This window comes from Anguilla anguilla, chromosome 5, assembly GCF_013347855.1.
Source record: "Anguilla anguilla isolate fAngAng1 chromosome 5, fAngAng1.pri, whole genome shotgun sequence".
Taxonomy (NCBI): domain Eukaryota; kingdom Metazoa; phylum Chordata; class Actinopteri; order Anguilliformes; family Anguillidae; genus Anguilla; species Anguilla anguilla.
The window spans coordinates 24898319-24922060 of record NC_049205.1 but is presented as its reverse complement, the minus strand read 5'-3'; the positions used below and the strand labels follow the sequence as shown (position 1 = coordinate 24922060).

Below are 23742 nucleotides of genomic sequence, written 5' to 3'. Positions count from 1 at the left end.
AATCCTCTATGAGGGACCGCAGCAGGTCGCTGGAACGGTCCCGTCTGGGTCTGCTGCGGTCCTCGTCTGTTAAAGCACAGTTGAAATCCCCCCCCACGACAACCGGCATTGTGCAGTGGATTAGTGGTGCTAGTTTTGTGAAGAGGGAGACCCTCTCGGCTATGCTGGTGGTGCCGTACACGTTGATTACCCTGAGTGGGGAACCCCCGACCTCGAAATCGGTGACGAGGATTCGCCCACTCTCTATGATGTTGCCTGATGTTATACGAACGTAGGGATTTTTCACCAACGTGCCGACCCCATCAGCTCTGGCGATGTTGGAGCCAGACCAGAGAGAGTCTCCCATTCTCCATTTCTCCCCCAGAACGCCATCCAATTCCCGGAACGGAATGCCACATTCCTGGAGCAGGATGACGTCTGAGGGGACCTGAGATAGAATGGAGAAAACTGTGTGTCTTTTGGCAGGGTCTTTGATACTGCGAGTGTTTAGTGTTGAAATTGTTATTTTGTGTACCATGAGTTTTATTGTTGTGTGTGATTTATGTACCGATGTTGCTATTGGCGATTTGTTTGCAGATTTTGTTGAGTTTATCATTAACAATGTCCTGGTTATTAAGGCGCCTACTCACCCCCGGACCATGTACACTCACAGGCCTCCCCTCCTGACTGCCTGGGAGGTTCCGTCCTGGAGAGGTGGGGGCAGGTGTTCTTGCCCCAGGCTTCCCCCCAGTCCCTGGAGTGCCCTGAGAGGAGGATGATTCTCCAGATCCTTTAACAGGGTCTGGACCGGAGGCTGGCTGGTCCCTAGTGGTTCTTGGTAGAGTGTTGATGGTGGTTTGTAGAATTTCCGTATGGTGTATGGGCGGTGGTGTGGGTGGTTTTATTGGGCGGAGAGGTGGCTCAGGCCTGGCTGCAAGTTCTGTTCTGTGTACCGGTTTTGAGTGTAACTGTGTTAATGTTTTTGTGGTTCTTGTTGTGTGGCGGACTATTGCTGGGTTGGGAGGTTGACTAGGTTGTTGTTGTTGGTGATCTGACACGTTTTCCCTTCTTTTTCTTAATTTTTTGCCACGGTGTAATTGAGTCTGATTCTGAGGTTGAGGAGTCTGACTCCAACACCACAATGGGGGTGTCGGAGTCAGGCTCCTCCTTGACAGTGACGGTGACGGGGTTGGTGGGACCTAAGTCAGCAGGGGACACTGTGGTATTGGGGGTTCCGGCGGTGGGGATACAGAGGATAGGGTCTTGTGCTGAGATCTGTGCATGTGGGGGTGGGCTTCCAGGCTGGGAGGAGGTAGGGGTGGGTGGTCTGGTGCGTGGCATGGGGGTGGGCGGGGGAGGCGGTGGGGCCGGAGGGGGGGCAGCAGATGGTGGAGGGGGCGCGGTGCTCCTAGCCCTGTTCGCGTACGAGAGGGGACAATCCCTAAAGAGATGCCCCCTCGCTCCGCAGAGGTTACAGGGCTTTGGATCACGGCATGCCCTGGTCTCGTGCTCGCCGCCGCACGTCTTGCACTTGACCACTGTGCAGGCCGCGGCTAAGTGACCTAACTCGCCGCAGTTCCTGCACAGCTTGGGCATGCTGTAATAAAACACCACCCCCCTATGTCTCCCCAGCGTGATGGAGCTGGGGATGTGGCATACCCCCCCAGGTGCAGAGGGGTCGGGCTTGAGCTGGACCAGCCACTTCCTGGCTCCGGTCCAGACTCCGTCCTCATCAAGGACTCTCCGGGCTTCAGATCTAACAAGACCATACCTGCCCAACCACGTACTCACGTCGTGGTCCTGTACAGCTTCGTTGTAAAACTGCACAGTGACCACCTTGTTTTCTGTGTCGGATAGGGGCTCTACATCAAAATTACTGAGGGGAGCCTTACCCTTCCCCTCTCTGTAGAGGTTCCAGAACCTCTCCAGGATGTTTGCAGACCTGAAACTAATCTCAAAAATGTCTGCATTACCAGGAACCTTCACCAGGCAGTTCAGGTCGCCAGGCACAAAGCCCATGGCTCGCTGGAGCACTGCCCGGCTAAACTCTAGGCGGGTCAAACCTGTCACTCTCCTGCTGACGTTGGGGGCAGCGGCATTGCTTGCCCCCCCAGTAGCTGCTGGCTCTGCGGCGCCCCTTACGGCTGCGCTCTTCGCCCCTTGTGCCACCTGGGGGGGACCACTAGCACCGCTGCCCCCTTCTCCGCTGTTCTGGAGTGTCATCCGGACGGCGTTGTGGCGTCGGATTCCTGGCTGAGCTCCCGTGGCCATCCTCCCTCTCTCTCAGGCCGGACCTAAGTGGAGGAAGAAGCACAGGTACAGCGCTGAGTGTTGTTAGTCCGTCCCAGGGGGACCAAGACTTGCAGCAATGAGGGAGCTGATCGAAGGTCAGCTCCTCAAAGCGCAGTGGGACCTCCCTTCCGGCAGTTGGCGCCAAATTGATCCTGACGGATGGTCTGGCTGGATCCGGGCGCCTCCGCCGTCGTTGGAGGGAGGTCCTCGGGTCCCCCGTCTGCCTGCTCCTCGGCCTCATCCTCCGGGTCCACCTGATGGTCCTGCTGCGGTCTGGAGAGCAAAGGAGGGGAGCCAGGAAGCGAGGGCGAAGACTCAGCGAAGATGGAAAGGCCCGGAGAGCGAGCCGCTACGGGCCTTCTCTCCGGGCAGCGCTGAACTCCCCTCTGGTCTCCGGCGATGGTCGTCCGCAGCAGTGGTGTGGTCCCCGGATGGTGGGGGTCTTCTGGCAGGGGTCCTCCTAGCGCTGTCCTGGCTTCGGCGCTGGGGATTCAGCAGGCCGCGGTCACGCCACTGGTACCTGCCTATCCCCAACGCTGTAGGTCCGGCCTGGTCCGCCGGTCCGATGCAGTGGACACAGCCGCGGTCAAGCCACTGGTACTGCGCCACTACACCAGACCTTCAGAAAGAGAGAGGAAGTAAAGGGAGAGAGAGAGAGAGAGAAGAGAGAGGCACGTCCGCTCTGATTACACACCACAAACTCACGAGCCCACTGTCCTCCAGTAGAGGGCAGTAGACTCGTGAATAAATGAAGAGAAACCCGAGCACACGTAAAGCAGTAAAAGAAAGCTAACAGGATGCTGGGATACATAGCCAGGATTATTGAGTATAAATCTAAGGAGGTCATACTCACCCTATACAATACCCTTGTCAGACCACACTTAGAGTATTGTGTGCAGTTCTGGGGACCGTAGATATAGAGGCGCTGGAAAAGGTCCAAAGACGGGCAACCAGATTGATTCCGGGTAAAAGATAAGTGTTATGAGGAAAGGTGTAGATGCTTGGACTTTTCAGGCTTAGTAAAAGGAGACTTATGGGAGATTTGATTCAGGGATTTATTAAAGGGATTAACAAAGTGAACTACAGAAAATTATTCAAGTTGAGCTCAGTTAGCAGAACGAGGGGGGATAAATGGAAACTGGGGTAAATTTCACGCAGACATTAGGAAATATTTTTTCACACAGAGAGTGGTCAATGTGTGGAATTAACTTGCCTGGACAAGTAGGGGAGGCAGAAACACTGGGGGTATTCAAGGCCCGGCTTGATACAGTGTTACATACTACCTAGCTTTTAAGTAAACTAAGCATTAAGTACAGTTTAGTGGTGGGAATAGATGAGCAGTGTTGGGCTGAATGGCCTAATTCTCGTCTTATGTTATGTTATATATATATAGAGAGAAATGCAAATTTCTGTCTTTCCTGTTTGATACATTATTAAATGTATAATTTACTTCAATAAATACTTGCAATATATTTGAAATAAATATAAATGAAAACATGACGTTCCTTTTGTGATCCCACTGTATGTGTGAGTGCGCATACCTGACATCCAACATCACATCCAAAATTATGGTCATTCGGAGTCTACCTTTTGCTGTTATAAAACCCTCAACTCATTCTGGGAAGGCTTTATAGAGATATAAAGCACCCATTGCTGCAGGGATTTGCTTTCATTAAGGAAGAAGAACATTTGTGAGGTTGGGCACTGATTGGGCTATTAAGGCCTTGCTCGGAGTTGGTTTTCCAATAAATCCCTGGGGCCTCATTTATAGAACGGTCTTACGATCAATTTTGACTTACGCGGAAAACCACGTATAAGTAGTTATTTATAAAACCTTACATTGACGTGGAAATGATCTTATCTCTACACAGACTTGAAGTAAGTGATTTTCCTGTTGGTTATGTAGGGGTATTGCAGTTTGGGACGCATCTGCGTCCAAGCCTGTGGTGTACTTTGCATTAGCTTTATGAACAATTTGATAGGAATCATCAATTAAAGGTGTGAGGAATTAATTGCCAGACGCAAGGTGTTTTGAATTAAAAACAGGATGTGATGTTCTATAAATAGTGTGTCAAATTAGAAAAAAGTAACCATGGATGTTCTTGCGTTATTGGAAGACATTGAAAACCGTGCTTTTAGAAGGGAGAGAGTTTTCAGAGACCGGAATTACTTTTTTTGCACATGATGATCTTCCAAAAAGTTTGCTTTTCTCTTTTGGTCCATGGTTATTCCTGACTAAACCCTCATTTGTGCTAGCATTATATAAGGGGAAATCGCTGATTGTAAGGCACGTTCAGGTGCCGTCATCTTTAAGTTAATTTGAGATTTATAGATCACAGGTGCATAAGTTACAAATGGGCTTCTTAGAACCTGCGTAAGCACGGTTTTTTAATGCTCAGTATCTTTTATGAATCGAATGTAAGCACACTGTCGGAAATGATCTTAAGACTAAGTTCAAGTATAAATTTAAGAACATTTTTATAAATGAGGCCCCTGCTGTTTTCGCAACAAGCTTATCTATAGCTAAAATCTGCACTGTACATTCACGCCAGATCATAAATGTACCGAAAAACCTTGCTTGCTGAGCTTAGCTACTACCAACACTATTTGATTGCAGCCAACATTAGACATAACATAAGCTCAGGACTGTAAAACACTAAATATTGTACTGTTTTTGTAGCCACCTACCCATTAACTTTATTTTAAAGCATTCCAGCAAACTGGATCAGATATTTAGCTAGCAAGTTAACATAGCTTGCCTAACCGCAATTTACCTTGATACTAGGGTTGCAAAATTCTGGGAATATTCAAGGATGGAAACTTTCCATGGGAATTAACAGGAATTTATGGGAATTAACGGGAAATAAATGGAATAAAATGGAAATATAGCCCTATTTGCTCAGGCTGCATTTACCATGTCATATTCAGATAGAAACAAACCTTTTACCATATCATAAGCAGACATAATTGCAAACATTCTCTATGACCCCCCTCCAAAAATAAGACTTTTCTCTTAACACCTAAAAAAAACCCCCCTAAAAACAGTCTTCTGAGTGTTGTTTTAGATTTCTATTTACATAGATAGTTGAAGCGCGAGTTTTTAGAAAAAGTCAAGGAATGACAGACATGTGGAATAAACATTAACAAAACACATCCCATTTTACTGCGCAAGGGGTCAGTTGACCCCGCGGTTCTAGTGACAAGCAGTATACCATAAGTAGGGCCAAGTGACGTCGGCAGCACACTATGTGACCATAGATGGAATGTTTTGAAGAGAAGCTAACTGCTTGTCCAAAATGACCAATATTTATACGACGTCTCCATGCCGCTTCACAGCGATAAAAATATCGTACTTATCAGACCGCGTTAATTTCGTCAACTAAAAATATTTGTTACGACCCCTTTTTCCATGACGAAAACAAAACATAACAAAAAAAATTCAGAATAGGCCTTAGGGTTTAAAGTGAACAACTCATTTATAAAATAAATGTTTTACAATAAAGTATGAATGAATGAAAATAGATTAATTAAAACTCCTCAATTAGCATGCTCAATCACATGGTAACAGCTAGCTAGCAGAAGGTGTTAACAAGGTATAAACTGTGTACTTTGCATTAGGCTACTATCTGCCGGTTAACTGAAATATCATAAAAAATATAACATATATTTACTCCAGTAATATAATCAAAACTTACCTGAAAGCATGTAGTCCTTTGTCTCAGACAGCGCGGTAGTGTTGGCAGTAATGTGGGCTGCACATGTGATGGGAGAATGCACTGTGCATGCAGAGGGTTGTAATTTTACTGAATTCCTATTTAAAGGTACAGTGTGTAGAATTTCGTGGCATCTATCGGTGAGGTTGCAACCAACTGAATACCCCCCCCCCTCACCCCTCCCTTTCCAACGACATAGCAGAAGCTACGGTGGCCTGTAAGTTCCAAAAGTGATGTCATCGTCTATGACAGCATCGAGTAGCCAAGTGTCAAGTGATGAGGTTCCTTGATAGATTTATAAATTGTATTTAGTTATTTAGTCTGTAAAACTATAGATCATAGCTTACAAGATAGCGATTATGATTGTTAATTGTTCCGCATTGTAGTAGCGTTTTATTGTTAACGTTAGCTGCTTTGCATGGTAAATCATAGAAAAACTATTACACTACTTACATTACAATGTGAAATATCCTCATTATAAAATACCACTAACCTATTTAAAGACACTCAATTTCAAAAATAACGTATATAACCAAAATATATTCCATTTCTGCCATGTCCGTTCCGCTAGATGCCACTAAATTCTACACACTGCACCTTTAAAGGGATGCTGGCAAATTATCAGTACATATGATGGAAGAGTGCGCTGCTGAATGCAGTGCATGGTTACAATTCAATGGGAATCCTTTTAACCAAAACATGCCATAAGACCTAGTATTGCTTTTCTTATGCATATTCCCCCCCCAGATAAGTTCACTATTAAAAGGTAAGGTTTATATATTGAAATTATGCGAAATTACCAAAATTCCTGGGCTTAACTTCCCTTCCAAAATTTCCGGAAATTTACCGGGAATTTTCCGACCCTTTGCAACCCTACTTGATTACCAGTAGTAATGTTATACAAATCACACATGGGCAGGGGCGCAGAAGTAGTCAGCTCTCCGAGTGCCATTCTTCTTTTTATTATTATTTCATTGTTTTCACATCATATCACATTCACATCATCTTATGGACTAAAGTGGTGGGGTGGGGCTCTTGTGGAGGATAGAAAAATTGAGGGTTTAAGTGTTGTCTTATGTGCATTTTTTCTATATGCCAAATAAAGAAACTTTGTTCATTACAACTGTCATTAGAAAACTTTATTCAACAAAATCAGCAAGGACTGTATGCACAAAATACGAAACAGTCAAAATATACTATTTGCACAATAACAGAGTTACTCTGTGGTATGTAAGCATGCAGGTACCTTAGGTCTTTGGGTGTGTGGTAATGTGACTGGCTGATAGGATGCTGGGTAGTTGTGTAAATGGCTGATGGTGCAGAAGGCTGGTACCTGATAGGTTGCTAGGTGTGCGATAGTAGTGGCAGTTGAATGATGATCAAGAGGTTCAATTTCAATTCAACACACATAATGCCTACAGTAAATGTACTGTACCTTGTGTCTGATTAAAACACCACCTCCAGATTAAAACCGTAACATTACTGTGTAATTAATGTTGTTGGCCTTATTGTGGAATTTAAAAAAATCTTTCATATTTATTTTCTTTATATATTATTAAATATCTTTATTTACATCAAATTATAGCAAAGAAAATGACTGTACGAAGACGACTCAAAATAGCAATTTTGTTTATATCTATTTTCCAAAGGAACTACTGTCCTAAGGAGAACACTAACACACGTGTAGTTACTCCTGTTCAACCTTAGCTGGGAAAGGCCATAAAAGGTTTGTGCTGGAGCTAAATAGAGGCAGGATGGAATACTTTGCATACTATTTTGAATTTGAGCAAAATGCCTTGCCAAACGGATTCATTTCAAATATAAAACAACTAAGCAGAAAATTTCTCCAACCGAGAAAAGCTCATTTTAACCTTGTTTGTTTTAAGGTCATACATAATTCATGCATCTATTAAAAACACAAAACAATTTTCTTATCAGACATGACTTAAAACTACTTGCGCATTGAAGGTGCTACCCAAACTGTAAATTGAAATTTACAATGGGTATATTGCACATACCCCATTCAGGCCCAGCTACCCTCCCCCATGCCCTACCCTATTCTTAATTACAGCTCAAGTTATATACCAAATACTTAAACAACAATTACCATTGGCACATTTAACCAGGATTTGCGAAGGACACAAATTGATCGAAGGCAAACATTTCAATGCCCTGTGCCACACAATGCTGGGAGATAAAGAAGAATGTAGTGAAACAGGGGCGACATAGCTCAGGAGGTAAGACCGATTGTCTGGCAGTCGGAGGGTTGCCGGTTCAAACCCCGCCCTGGGCGTGTCGAAGTGTCCTTGAGCAAGACACCTAACCCCTAACTCCTAACTGCTCAGGCGAATGAGAGGCATCAATTGTAAAGCGCTTTGGATAAAAGCGCTATATAAATGCAGTCCATTTACCATTTACAATTGTGCTAATTAGATTGGGAGTCCACAGCACTATAGCGAGAAGGACGGTTAAGCCAACGCTGAACGTACACACTGCCCCAGCACATCTCAATATGGCACTAGCCAGTATTCATACGAATATGACACATGCCAGCTTCCCAAATACTCCACTGTGATGACCTGCCATACTCTGCTCCCTTCCAGTTAAGGCCACCATATAGATCCCATCCCAATATCTATGCAGGTATAGTCATCCATTTGAAAACCTGCCATTTATTTTTAAGTTTCTGCACAATGCAAAGGGGGACTTGATCTAACCACAAAGCAAAAGGAAATGGAAACAAGAATTTGATATATTTTAAAATGATTGTGAATTTTTAAATGAACTTGAAATGCCTTAACTTGGGAGAATAAATGCATTTTTCAATTTGAGAGGGAAAATTGCCAAGGAGCTGGACTGAATATGCCCCCTCCCCCCATCTGAGAGCATTATTTGACACAGGTTTTGGGAAAGATGTTTAGCTCTGATGCGTGTCACTTTTTCATTTCTGTACTGTAGCACAGAGCTCTCTTTGAAGACTTTACAATATTCTCATGTATAAAAGTCTAATTTCAGGAGCATTTTTAACTTGTAACAGACTGGGATCAGCAGTACCCAATGAGTACAATCACATCTCACTAAGAAAGGTTAATATGTAGCTTTCATCAGAGGGGCTCTAATAACATTAAACTCCACTGGAGTTCCAAGACAGCTAGAAAGAAATAACCCACTTCAAAAGTTTAATTTTACATTCAATCCTGACCCCAGTCATGCAGTACAAGAGAACATTAATCACAGCAATGTAACAAACAGGTACTTTTTTCTTTAACAGCCACTTATGTCCAGTTGTGCTAAAATATGCAAATTCTTCAAAATGTAGCTGTCACAGTCACCAAATAAAGATCTTGAAATTCCACCATTCAGTATGAATATTAGCCAATGAATTAGATGAGGGGAGTACGATGGGTTTAGTGGTTAGCACTACAAACCACTTGAGGTTCCGGGTTTGAGTACTGGCCGGCCATATCCAGTTTGCATGTTCTTCCCATGTTTAACGTGGGTTTTCGTCCCACACCAAGACGTGCATGTCAGGTCTGGTATACTCCCATTGTTGCCATTGACTAAGGCACTGGTCTCAAACCTGGAGTTGGTCCCTGCTCCCAAGTGGTGGGTCAAATGCAGAGGACACATTACGCCACAGAGTTCAATAAAGTGTATTGTATCTTTTTTTATCTAGCCTTAGGTAGGTGTGTAGGTTTCAATAAGAGTAAATTCAGGGTATAAGTTTAAGCATAAACTGAGAAGTATAAATGAGACGTTGGGCCATAACAGCTGTGAAATTAAAATTCAGTATAAAATTAATGGTAAATTTTTTTCAGGGAAATACTATTCAATACATAAAATAATAGTAACATGATACAAACATCCTGCACAACTCTGCTTTAAGTAAAACAAAAGCAAAACAAATCAACAGAAATAATGATTAAAAAATTAAAAAAACATCTATATGTTTGAATAATTAAAACCAGGACTGGGACAGGAGGCTTCAATGTCCCACCAATGTTCCAAACCAGTGAAAATGCTTCTCTCTTCATGTCACTGCACTTCCAATTTGGTTGACTCAGCTTGATTGCCTGTGGCAGCTGTACGAAGCCTTTTTCTGCCATTACAAGGGTGGCTTCCATGCAGGCTTTAAATCTCATCTCTAGAAATCACTACACAGCAAAACTTGCTCATTTACATTCACAGTCTTTCGTTTCACTCCCACAAGTGCTTCTCACTATAAGTTTGGTGACATAACCAAACTGCAACAGAACCATGTTGATTGTGTTATATGGTAAACAATATCAGTTTTTTGTGAAAATGCCAACAGCCACACGTAAAAGAAAGTAAAACACACAAACAATTACATTTTAAGTGCTCCACCTGCAGTAAGGCAAGGGAACCACAAAGAATTGGCCTGCACGTCCCTGCTACTAGCGCCAGCTAGTGAGGAGGAAAGCAACACAGTGTCTCCTGATGCTTTAAATCTCTCCAGAGGAGTCGTCACAGTGGAGCAGGGTGATAAGCCGATTCTCACCTGTCACCAGGGCAACAAAACCCGAAGAAGAGCTGCTGTAATAGATCAACCTGTCCTCTCACAGGCTAACTGGGATACTGGCAGCATCTAGAGGCTGGCCTGAATGCATCACTGGTCTGCAGGCTTTACCAGAGCTACACCTGTGTTTCGGAGGTCAAGGAAAATGAGACCATCTCATTCCAAGGCGTGACCTCCCTCTGCACTAATAAAAAGCCATTGAGCCCTGGGGTCCTGGGCCAGACCCACATCCACTTCCTCTAAAGTGAGTGTTCTTTGAGATGATGATGACGATGATGAACCATGGAGCAACACTTCCACACATCCCAGGGCATTGCCAAAAAAACACAGACAAACCTTCAGCACAGGAAATTTAGCCATTGCTGCAGGAATGAGACAATCTGTATTTGGCAAGCATGTGCAGGCGCATGTGTGTATGTGTAAGCTTTGATATTTCATGCCAGCTCCATTAAAGCCTGTCCATAGCTGGGGCACAGGATGGAAGTTTTAGGGGCGAGGCATGTTGCTGTGACTTTTGTGGTTGATGGAACACTATATAGCTTGTTGCTGCTGCTGGGACCGACGTTCCTCCAGGCTCCTGCACACCCACATGGACACCACCTCGACAGAGCCATCATTGTACTGCATGATGAATGGATGATCCTGCAGGGAAAGAAGGAAAGACAGAGGTAAAAGATAAGATATAAGGCATATGATATGAGAGGTGGTAAAATATGGGACTCATACTGATAAAGCACTGTCCCGGTATGTGAATGGGTCCTATGATCTGATCAAATCTGGACTGTGATAGTGGCAACGATGACCAGCAGCTCCACAGGGCTGCCAAACTGCCTATGATAAAGAATAAAAATCTAGGTTCATTGATTGAAATTTGAGTCAAATACCTCACCCCCACCAACATGTCAACCACATCCCACAATTTCACATGCCACATTTATTATTCAAAATCAGGCTAATTATTTATGTGTACTGAATAATAATATTTTGAGAATGTATTTAGATGCCCACTAACCTAAAATGGGATCTAGTCACTGAATAAGCCAAAGCCATTTTCACCATCCTCAGGAATTTTCACTCATCACGTGATTTGTTCCAAGGCCTCCAAATGCAGTTGAAAAAAACCTATTTATGTATAGAGTCTAAACAACTTTTTTGCCTGTGCGTAACGTTCTCAGTGAAGTAGGCAGTATACTTCGTAAGAAGTAGAACTTTTTGAGCAAACCGAAGCAATGAGAACAACTGAAGAACAAAAAGACGCGGTGTTGTGTGTTCGTACGGTGCAGTGTGCGACGGTCTCCAGGAAGAACTTTTGGAAAACTTCTTTCTTGTTCTCCGACCTCCCCCTCTCAGCTATTGGTCCAAATATCACGTGGTTGGTTATGTCACGGCAGAGGGCAGACTAAATATCTTTGATGCTAATGTGCGGAGAGTCAACGCCAATCTCTCTTCTGTTGAGATGGGAAGTCTGTGAGTTCCTGCACGTTTGATGAATGATGCTACTCGTTTCAGTTAGTCATCAAAATGCCTAGCACACATTCGGAAATAAGAGAAAGTGGACCCCCTCGTCTAAACTCGGCATTTGCCAAATGTACAGACAAAACTCTCCATTCTCTGTCCTAGGGGGCGAACGTACCATCTCCTTCGCCTTTTTTTCTTCTTTTGCATAGCCAGATAAACTAAAGCCATTTTAAACACTTTAAACTTTTTGTTTTGTGTTGTGATCTCGCGTAGGCCTTCTCTTTATACATCCATGGCGTAGCCGCGAGACGGAGGTCTGGGCGAGATTCCAGCTGCCTCGTAATTATTCGTAATTATTCACGCCCCAGCGGCATGGAGTGACTTTAAACGGTGCGGTGTTCTCACTGATTATACCGACAACAGTATTCGTGGACATGTTCGCCAGTGGTTCTCAATCCTGAAGTTCTTTCTTCTTACTGAACATACTGCCAGCTTGAGTGTAATGAAAAAGTTCTGCTTTGTATACAGAGTAGAAACAAACCAGAACTTTACCATGATGCATGGCATTTGTGGATTTCCAAAACATAAAATGTGAGGACCCCCAAGCCTGTTTTTTGTCCACAAGTAACAAAATAAAGAACTGTTGGCATGATAACATTGGGATTACAAAATTTTTATAAAAGTTTATAAAGCTAAAACCATTGGTTTTAACCACTTCAAACATTGTGTGAGCAGATTTACAGAACATTTTACCATAAACAATGAACAATTAATACAAATAAACCCACTCTGGCCTGAATACAGGCCAGTGCCAATTAAGAGGTCAATCGCATTATGTCTGCCACATACAGTTGCCACAATTTTCTGCATAGCAATTTTGTTTCTGCAAAATTTAGAGAGACTGAACTGTAGAAGTTTTTGCCATGTAAATTTGACAAACAGTCTAGCAGGAGATTGATCCAAATGTGGTGGTGCATAATTGAGTGGACGGAGTGTAGCACAGTGGGTAAGGAACTGGGCTTGTAACCGAAAGGTCGCAGGTTCGATTCCCGGGTAGGACACTGCCGTTGTACCCTTGAGCAAGGTACTTAACCGAAATTGCTTCAGTATATATCCAGCTGTATAAATGGATACAATGTAAAAGTTGTGTAAGTCGCTTTGGATAAGAGCGTCTGCTAAATGCCTGTAATGTAATGTAATGTAATAATGGTGATCTCATGGGTCCGAGGCAAATGTATTCTGTGTGAATCTTATGACATGATTAGTAAGTCAATCAGAGCAGGACTTATTGTTCTCTTGAAATTCAGTTGACTGCGATAGTGCCACCAAACAGCAGATCAACACTAAAATGTGGCCAGTGGTTTTGAAGATACCCTCTATCAGTATGCCAAGTGAACCATGTGAAAGTGGGAAAAGTAGCATATGAACAAACAGAATTCAAAATGGTCTCAAATTCAATATTGCACCAAAATAATACAACAATAATAAATCATAATACATATTCCTAATGAGACGTTTAATTGCTGTAGCAAGTTTCAAATATCTAAAAATATGTGATTTTTAGTGCTCTATATTAAACATTTGTTCTCTAGTGCTCTCTAGTGAAACCTTGTCGTTTAATCTTTAAATAGATTAGTGGTATTTTATTATGAGGATATTTCACACTGTGACATAAGTGTTTGTTGGTTTGCTGAGTAGTGTTTATGTTTAATGCACCAGATGTGACCTCAACTGGAACATTGCCAAAACATGTTGGACGGTTGAATATTGCTTTAATGTTGTCCCATCTCCATACAAGAAAACATCATATACTGTACAGAAAAACATATGAGAGTTAATGATTACACATTTAGATACTGTACCACATAGTGTGATAAAGTTTTTGCATTTTTAAATCTGATATCAATGTTTCACCTTAAACCTTCATAAGGAGCACATGTAATATAATGGACAAAAAGCATTTACTTCATTTTTGGAGAGATTTTGGATATGTTTCAGGACACCTAGATATTTTAAGCCACTGTACTGATGGAAAGCTTGTAATTCTCACTTGAAAATGATGCAACAGTGAGTTTCTTGTGTCAAAACAGTTGATTTGTAGTAAAACACATGATTATGTTTTGATTTACAGCAATGCATAATTTAGACATTTTGGATAGATTTGGAGACACTGGGTATGCTGCTTTCTTTTTGATTCATAGATCTAGAGTAGTTCTGCGCATCCACCCTTAGATTTGACGCACTTGTGGTCAAAGAGTTTTTGATCCAGGACATGTATAGTTTAACCTGCTGTATATTTGAAATCTCAGTATTTCATTGCAAACCTAAAAAACAGCTAATTCATTTTTGATATTTTAGACAAATGCACTTGTGGCACTATATTTCTTCCTAAATTATGAATATAAACTAATCTAAGTATTGTAAATGGTAGAAATGTCTTGCTTCATTTAATCCATTTTTCAAGTCTCTGTGATGCTCACATCCAGAGTTATAAATATATAGCTTTAAATAGGGTATTCCCTAAATGGGCAAGGATTGGCTACATTTGGCATATGCACAAAGGGGTTAAAGGGCTATGGGTTGTGCGACAAGCAAGGATTCATTAAAAATATGTTTATTCCAGAATCCAGCGGTTCCAACAGTCAATGCCCCTGTTAAAATGTTCAGCACTCTGAATACTGAACACAAGCGATATTGCATGCTAGAACCCCTCACTTAACCTACATGTAAAATATATTTGATTTAATTTAATAATTATGTTTAAAATTAGCAAATAAGTCACCAAATTAATTGATAGGTCAGTCTACAGAAAACGGGTGGAATCAACCAACAAGTCAAAAACAAGTTCTATATCAGGTTTTAAGATATAATAATTGAATTTAATACAAAGCAATCAATTAGATTAATGAATTGAAATCATACATTCTTCATTGAATGCAGACACACTACTTCTAATTACAAAACAGAAGACATTATACAAAACATTAAATAATTAACTGCATGGACCGGGATAACGCCTTTTGGTGTCATAAATCACTACAATTCATCGTCAACGAAGATCTCTGTAATTTCCGATGCTGACTTGGTTTTCTTTTTTATTTATCAATGAGGGGAGGGTCTGAACTTTAAGTGGCATTGATCTTTAGCCATTCGGGTGCAATCTATGGTGCTTTAACTATGTCAACAAAACCCGCCCAAATTTTTCGATTTGGGAAAGCGATGGACGAGTGCCAGAGTTCATGCTACTGTAAAGTTTGTCAGTAAAAGCTTTTTGAGAGGATGAATGTATTGGCTTCGTTCCATTTTTTAATAAGCACAATAGACGCAAATTTCGTAAGTTCAAAGTTCGTAGTCGGGTCCGTCAGTGTAGGCTAGTTAGTTCACTCCAATCCAAAGTAATCAAAAACTCAAAGAAAATAGCGGTATCACCACAAAATCGAAAGGAAAACAAAAGGGCAATGCACTGCATTCAAAGTATAAAACAAAAAAGGCTCAAAAATATCCAAAAAATGTAAAGCGGTTGAAAACTGTTTGGCAACTGCCCCTTCCAACCTACATCACTGGCTTCCTGCACTGATATGACCTGATTGTCTAAAACTTGCACAGGTGTGCGGACAGTGCATCAGGCCTTCAAAATAGAAGCACCAATGACAGTGTCCTCAAAACAGGCTAATCACACTGTCCATAACTTTCAATAATAATAAACAAAAATATACAGATATTCCACCTTTTCTATTTCAATTTGAATATGGCACCTACAATGAATAATTACTTTTCTTTGGCATGGATCCATTTGAAGACAATATCGGGTGAGTTTGTTTAGTCTTTGAATCCATCATTATGCAGAGAAATTGCTAAACCATTTTTATTGAGAGTATTTGCGTTTCTCTGCAAACGTGTGAAAACACCCTGGTATAATAAAACAATAACGCTAAATATATATATAGCCAACATCGTTCCGTTGCTACCATAATGTAACAAACTTTCTTGTGTCTACAGCTGCAGTTTCTCGCTGCAATTACTAATATTGAATATAAACAAAAGATGCAATTTATGCTGTAGTCTGCCAATGTCTAAATAAATAATACGGTACTCTGCGTGCAGCACGCAGGTAGCAAGGATGGCAAGTTGATATTTTGTTTTCTTTCAACGTCTTATTATTCTATCTGTCTCTGAGGCGCTCTGAAATGTGCATTCTCTGCTTAGCTGAGCAATGGATTGGAATATGTGTCTGATGCCTTGTTTTTTCTCAGGTAACAGCTATCAGCACATCAATGCACTGTCCTGCCCCTCAGCTTTGCCATCAACTCCCCCTACCCCCCCCTCCCCTCCCCCAACAGCAGTTAAAATAATATAGTAATAATAAAGTAAAAAAAAAGTTATATTTTTGTTTTCTTTGTAGTTTACTATTGTTCAAAAACCAAAAAAAAAATTTCCCTATAAATAAAAATACATTTTTATTTATGGTATATAGTTCTTGGGCATTAGTTTATATATATATACATATATATATATATATATATATATAATTTCAATTGTGCTTTTGGAATAAAAACATTTCTATCAACATTTTTTGGTCTAGTGTCCTTTCTAGTGCAAGGCTCAGGTGCCAGGCTCTTCATGTACTTAATGCCACATTGTAAAGCAATGGCAAGTTCAATTGACATGATATTTGGTGTGGGTACTACATACACCCTGGACTTACATTGTGGTGAGACGTACTTTTGGAAATATATTACAAAAAACTTTTTTTCATAAATTAAATTTTTTGCTTTGAACTGCTACATTGAGCACCATAATTCACTGGACAGTGACACATTTTTTGTTATTTTGGTTCTGTACTCTAGCACTGAGTTTGAGAGGATACAATGACAATGAGGTTGAAGTACAGACTGTCAGCTTTAATTTGAGGGTATTTTCATCCATATCGGATTAACCGTTTAGAAATGACAGCACCTTTTGTACATGGTCCCCCATTTTAAGGTACAACAAGTATTTGTTGAATTTGCTTCACAGTGTTTCATTAGGCAGGTGTATTCATTTTGCAGAAGAGAGCTGTTGATGTCTAATCTTGATTCTAGTCTTTGCAATTGCCTTTGGAGATTGTTGTTGGGGTGTGACAACATGAGGAAAACAGCAGTGTCGATGCAAATTAAGCTGGCTGTCATAAGGCTCAGAAATGAAAATCAATCAATAAGGAACATTGCAAAAACCCTGGGCATGCCCAAGCCAACATTTTGGTTCATCATTAACAAGAAAAAAACAACTGGTGTCAAAAGACCCGGTAGACCAAGGAAGACCACTGTAATGGATGACCGGAGAATACTCTCTACGGTGAAGAAAACCCCCCTGACAACAGCCCAACAGATCAAAAACACTCTCCTGGATGCAGGTGTAGATGTGTCAAAGTCTACCATACGTAGAAGACTACACCAGCAGGACTACAGAGGGTACACTACAAGATGCAAACCACTGATAAGCCTGAAGAACAGAAAGGCGAGATTACAGTTTGCTAAAAAGCACCTAAAAGAGCCCCTTGAGTTCTGGAACAAAGTCTTGTGGACAGATGAGATAAAGATTAACATGTACCAGAGTGATGGAAAGAGGAAAGTGTGGAGAAAAAAAGGAAATGCCCATGATCCAAAGCATACCACCTCATCTGTGAAACATGGTGGAGGGGGTGTTATGGCTTGGGCCAGTAAGGCTGCCAGTGGAACGGGCTCACTTGTCTTCATCGATGATGTGACTGCAGACAGAAGTAGAAGAATGAATTCTGAAGTCTACAGAAATATTTTACCTGCTCAGAGAAAACCAAATGCCTCCAAACTCATTGGACGGCACTTCGTCATGCAACAAGACAATGACCCGAAACATACTGCTAGAGCAACAAAGGGGTTTTTGACAGCCAAACAGTGGAAAATCCTTGACTGGCTGAGTCAATCACCGAATCTGAATCCAATTGAACATGCATTTTACATGCTGAAGAGGAGACTGAAGGCAAAAAGTCCTCAAAACAAGCAGGAACTGAAGATGGCTGCAGTACAGGCCTGGCAGAGCACCACCAGGGAAGATACCCAGCGTCTGGTGATTTCTATGCGTTGCAGACTTCAAGCAGTCATTGCATGCAAAGGATATGCTACCAAATATTAAAAATGATTACTTTATTCTACATTATGTTAAACTGTCCAATATCTTTTGATGCCCGAAAATGGGGCGGACTATGTACAAAAGGCTCTATAATTTCTAAACGGTTCATCCGATATGTATGAAAATAACCTCAAATTAAAGCTGACAGTCTGCACTTCAACCTCATTGTCATTGTATCCTTTCAAACTCAAAGTGCTAGAGTAGAGAACCAAAATAACAAAAAATGTGTCACTGTCCAATGAATTATGGTGCTCACTGTATTTCTGATTATCTAACTCTTACGCCGGGCACCCGCAGCACGGCGCGGCACGTAGCGTGTCTCCACTGGTTCCGTTTGTGTCGCGCAAAGGCTTGCTTAAAGCTCTATATTCATAGTAGCTTTCGCAGTCTGCAGTGAGATTACATCATGTATTTCACGTTTGTTCACGACTGTTGATTATGGGTTAAGTGAATACTTTGGTGAGAGACCTTTTTCAGTTTGTTAATTTGGTAATATTTCGTTAACTCATGTAAATACGTGAGAAAGTAAACGCTTTCAAGAATTACCATAAGCTTAAATCGCAACGTAGCCTGCATAATAATCAATCTCAAACTGTATTAATTTGTTTGCTTGGTTAACAAGCGTGCCAATTTCATGAAGAATATGTAATGATCATAATAATAATAAATAATCTGTAATCAACCATTGGGAATTCCCGTGTTGTCTTGTCATTCACGTCAAAACATTTATAGGACCAGATTTAGTAAAATCAGCTAATAATCAAAAAGATAGCGTAATAGTTTAATCTTGAAGGGATATGAACACCACAACGCCATGAACACCAGAATCTTTGAAGTACAAGTGCAATAAAGGCTTGCTTCATTTATAAAATAGGTGCATTTTCATCGGCAAGACCACTAAATAATCAGATTTTTTTTAAAACTCTGTGGATTATCTGATTTTTATTAACAAGCCCTTTTTGAAAGCACGGCGAACGAAGACATCGGAGAAGTCAAATAGGCTGAGCAATGGTTGGTTAAAAACTACCTTCCAACACTCGAGCTAACAAACCGCTGCTCGGTGCATTCACTTCTACGTCATTCAATAAGCTACGTCTTTCTGTGGTGTATTTTCAAATTTACCCCGCAAAATAGGATAGCGAAACTAAGTTTGCCTTTTCCCCAGGTTCCAGTTTTTTTTTTTTTTTTTTCTGCAAGGACAATACAAAAACGAAAAGGCTTGTATTTTTTTTAGCTGCTTATAAAATATCTGGGAGGTAACTAGGGACACACCCCCAGTAATATAAGGATGAAATATAAATCAGAGCATGTATACCTAGCATTTTAGAGCATATTTCTGTGTATAAACAGGCCATCGTGACGCGCGACAAGCCGGAAAAATAGAACAGAAGCGAAAAACTACGCTTCAGTTCGCTTGTGTCGCGCGAGCTTCGCAGCCTGTTTGCGACGCCTTCGCATCTGGTGGAGACGACGTCGCCCGCTGCCGTTGTAATAACAGTACTTCAACTACGCTTCAGTTACGCGCGTAGTGTGGTCGATACGCGTGCGGTGGGTGCCCGGATTTGGGTTGCCAAGAGACTTCCAATAAAACTGGTATGTCATACTTCTTAATTACCATGTAAAAAACAAAAAAATGAGGGCGTTCTGGGTAGTGTAGAGGTATAAACACTCGCCTACCAAGACCCGGCCAGCCGTGTAACAGTAGGTGTAACACGTGACATGGAAACCATGGTTAGAATCCACCCATGGTCAAATAAATAGTTGTTTATAATTGATTTGTTTTTTCTGCTTCTTCTTTTTTAGGTTTGATATTAACATGATATTTATTCTCCACCTCCATTTTATTTTGGAGAGGATCAGGAAATCTTTTCTGCCAAATCAAAACATAGAAAGTTATCAAAGTATTTACATCAGATCAATTATTGCAACAGTACAAATAAGATTACATATTACAATTCTTAATAAACATATAAATACAACAACAGCTAGGTATAAATGTCAAGCTATATTTGTATTTTTGTTCATAATAGTATTAGCAGGGTTGATATGCACAAGTATGAAATGGGATTGGGGCTGGGACTGGAGCAGGTGGATTTACCAAGGCTGCAAGGTGACAACTGCCACACATGTAGTCAGACTCCCTGCAGTCACATGCTACCACAGCTGCTGGGTCTCCTGAAGCTCCTCGGAGCTTGGGAGTTAAGTGAAGTACTGGCATTGGTCTGCTTTTGCCAAGTCCTTCATGGGCCACTTCTGAAGCACAAATTATATTTTTATATACAGTGAGCTCCTTAACGTTAGGGACAAAGCCATATTTTCTTTACTTCGTTCTGTACTTCATAATTTTAGATTTGTAATCAAACAATTCATATGTGGTTAAAGTGCAGCTAACAGCTCTCAGCTTTTATGAAAGGTTATTGTAATATATTTTGGTTTCACCCTGTAGAAATAACAGCACTCTCTATACATAGATAGATTCCAAAAAAGTTGGGACAGTATGGAAAATGCTAATAAAAACAAAAAAGAGTGATAATGTAAATGATGTAAATTTTATTTATCCTGTACTATATTGAAAACACTACAACAGCACATTATTTTATGTTTAACCTTGTAAATTTAATTGTTTTTTGAAAATATACACTCATTTCAAATCTGTTGACTGCAACACGCTCCAAAAAAGTTGGGACAGTTGAGTGTTTACCACTCTGTAACATCACCATTTCTTTTAATAACGCTTATTAAGTGTTTGGACACTGAAGACACCAGTTGGTTATGTTTAGCAAGCGCGATTTTCCCCTATTCTTCCATTATGTAGGTCTTCAGCTGCGCAATTGTATGGGGCCTTTGTTGCCATATTTTGTTCTTCATAATGCGCCACATTCTCAATCGGAGACAGGTCAGGACTGCAGGCAGGCCAATCTAGCACCCGCACTCTGCTTACGCAGCCATGCACTTCTAATCCGGGCAGAATGTGGTTCGGCGTTGTCCTGCTGGAAGATGCAGGGACGTCCCTGGAGAAGACGACGTCTGGATGGCAGCATATGTTGCTCCAAAATTTGTACATATATTTCTGCATTAATGGTGCCCTCACAGATGTGCAAGTTACCCATGCCATAGGCACTGACATACCCCCATACCATGACAGACGCTGGCTTTTGGACCTGATGCTGATAAACAGCTTGGATGGTCCTTTTCCTCTTTGGCCCAGAAAACACAACGTCTGTTTTGTCCGAAAACTCTTTGAAATGTTGACTTGTCCGACCACAAAACACAAATCTCAGATGAGACCAAGCCCACAGAAGTCGGTGGCGCTTCTGGACAGTGTTGATGTATGGCTTCTGCTTTGCATAATAAAGCCTTAACTTGCATCTGTAGATGTAGCGGCGAATGGTGTTGACTGACCGAAGACTGAAGTATGTTACCGAAGTATTCCCTAGCTCATGTCATGATATCCATTACAGACGCATGATGACTTTTAAGACAGTGACGTCTGAGGTATCGGAGATCACATGTATTCAGAAGTGGTTATCGGCCTTGCCCTTTACGCACCGAGATTTGACCGGATTCTTTGAATCCATTAATTATATTGTGCAGAGGGGGAAATGCCCCAAATCCTACCGATTTGTCTTTGGGGAACGTTGTTCTCAAAGTGCTGGATTATCCGCTGACACATCTGTCGGCAAATTGGCAAGCCTCAACCCATCCTTGCTCTTGAAGGACTAGGCCTTTCTTGGAGGCTCCTTATATCTCCTTATAACACGATTGCCTCACCTGTTTAACATCACCTGGTTCACATCACCTTGTTATTTCCAGTTGTCACATTGTTATTAGTCCTAAATTGCCCCTGCCCAAACTTCTTTGGAACGTGTTGCAGGCATAAATTTCATAATAAACGTATATCTTCAAAAAGCAATTAAGTTGATTAGGTAAAACATGAAATACCTTGTCTTTATACTGTTTTTGTTTGAATACAAGTCAAAGTAAATGTACTAATTACTGCTTTCTGTTTGTATTTGCATTTCATTTACCATCCCAACTTTTTTAGAATTGGGGTTATACATACATATTTTCAGGGTACCATAATGTTCAGGACAAATGGTTTCACATGCATTTCTGATTAGTCAGGTATGTTCAGTTGCTTCTTCAGTACAAGTATAAGGTATGCCAATGAAAACTAAGGAAGCCATTATGAGGCTGGGATATATAGAAAGACAGTCAGAAACATAGGCCAAACCTTAAGCTTACCAAAATAAACCACTTGGAACATCATTAAGAACGAGAGCACTGGTGAGCTCAGTAATCACAAAGGGAGTGGTAGGCCAGGGTGGACCTCTGCAGTTGATGACCAAAGAATTCCGGCCATAATGAAATAACCTTGAAATAACCTGAACTCTAAAACACCTGGACAGTAAAATTTGGGGAGGGTTTATTATTTACATGGGAACTGTACATTATGATGCTGTATAAATGGTAGGCCCTTGACCTTATGTTTTGCCATTTTGATACACAAACTTGTGTAGCTCTATCACCCAGTATTTTCAAATTCTCAACATGAAAATTATTATTGTTATTATAATGCTTTTCCACTGACCTCAATTTTTTGTTTGCTGTCAATCCAGGGGGGGAGGGGGTAGTTAATATGAATTGCATTATACAAGTTCTGTATTGTCTGAAGGTGGAGGCAGCAATATTTGTATGTGTCCTGTACTATATTGAATGGTTAAACTGACTAACAATAATAATAATATATCCATGGTTAGTATAGGAACATATAGATAGCAAAGTGTTTGTTAAGATGGCTGAATGACAGTACTGACAATGAACAATTAGAGATGGTCCTACTTATTGCCTTGACAACAATAGTGTAATAAGAGTAATTAAAGCCGCAAGCGGCATTGGGAGGGGTCCAAGCATTGGCACTATCGCACCCCCTATGGAGCAATTTTAAAAAGGCTTTGTCCTCATGATCATATACCTTCACCCAAACATATCTACTGAATATCATGATGATTGTATAAAATATTGATGACTTATGGCCAATTTTGTGCTAAGAGACGCTGGCGGATGACTTAGTTGCGTCGCCACGGATGTGTCCTGGCCGCTTCCCATAAAGGCCTTTACTATGTTGTAACACTTAGATGGCATGTCGTAACAGTTAGATGGCCCGGTGTGCATGTACAGCTGCAGCGGTTCCATGCCGCAACTAAAAAAGGTGTCACACTAGTGTTGTCACGATACCAAAATTTTGACTTTGATACCAATACCAGGTTTAGTATCACGATAATTGATACTGAAACGATACTGATTCAATACTCGGTACCTAACGATACTGAAATTACCTTAATAGATCAGAAACGTAATGTCCACAAGGGATGACCTCATTTTCGAATTCACGGTTTATTAAAAACCTGGTTTATTAACAACCTTTAAGTTGAAGCCTGTTCAACATATCAATAAGCATAGGACTATAATGTTACAACACTAAACCATAGAAAACTACATTAAATATATTTCAAAAATTAAACAATTGTAAAGTAAATTATCTGTAAACAGGTCTTTCACTTTAAAATATATCTAAAAACAACACATTTCAATAACAGTACAGCATCTTCCTAT

The 23742-nt window shown here is 41.0% G+C and overlaps 1 protein-coding gene across 4 annotated transcripts in view; it reads right to left on the bottom strand.

Moving 5' to 3' along the window:
- Positions 1 to 7108: 7108 nt before the first annotated feature.
- Positions 7109 to 23742, bottom strand: part of map2k5 (mitogen-activated protein kinase kinase 5) — a 244373-nt gene continuing 227739 nt past the window's right edge. For 3 of the 4 annotated variants that reach the window (XM_035419104.1, XM_035419102.1, XM_035419108.1), the window contains one exon: positions 7109 to 11163. In XM_035419104.1, the coding sequence (XP_035274995.1) occupies positions 11053 to 11163 (111 nt within the window). In that variant the 3' untranslated portion in view covers positions 7109 to 11052. The remainder of the gene's footprint in view (positions 11164 to 23742) is intronic. The other variant, XR_004765388.1, reaches the window with a different exon arrangement.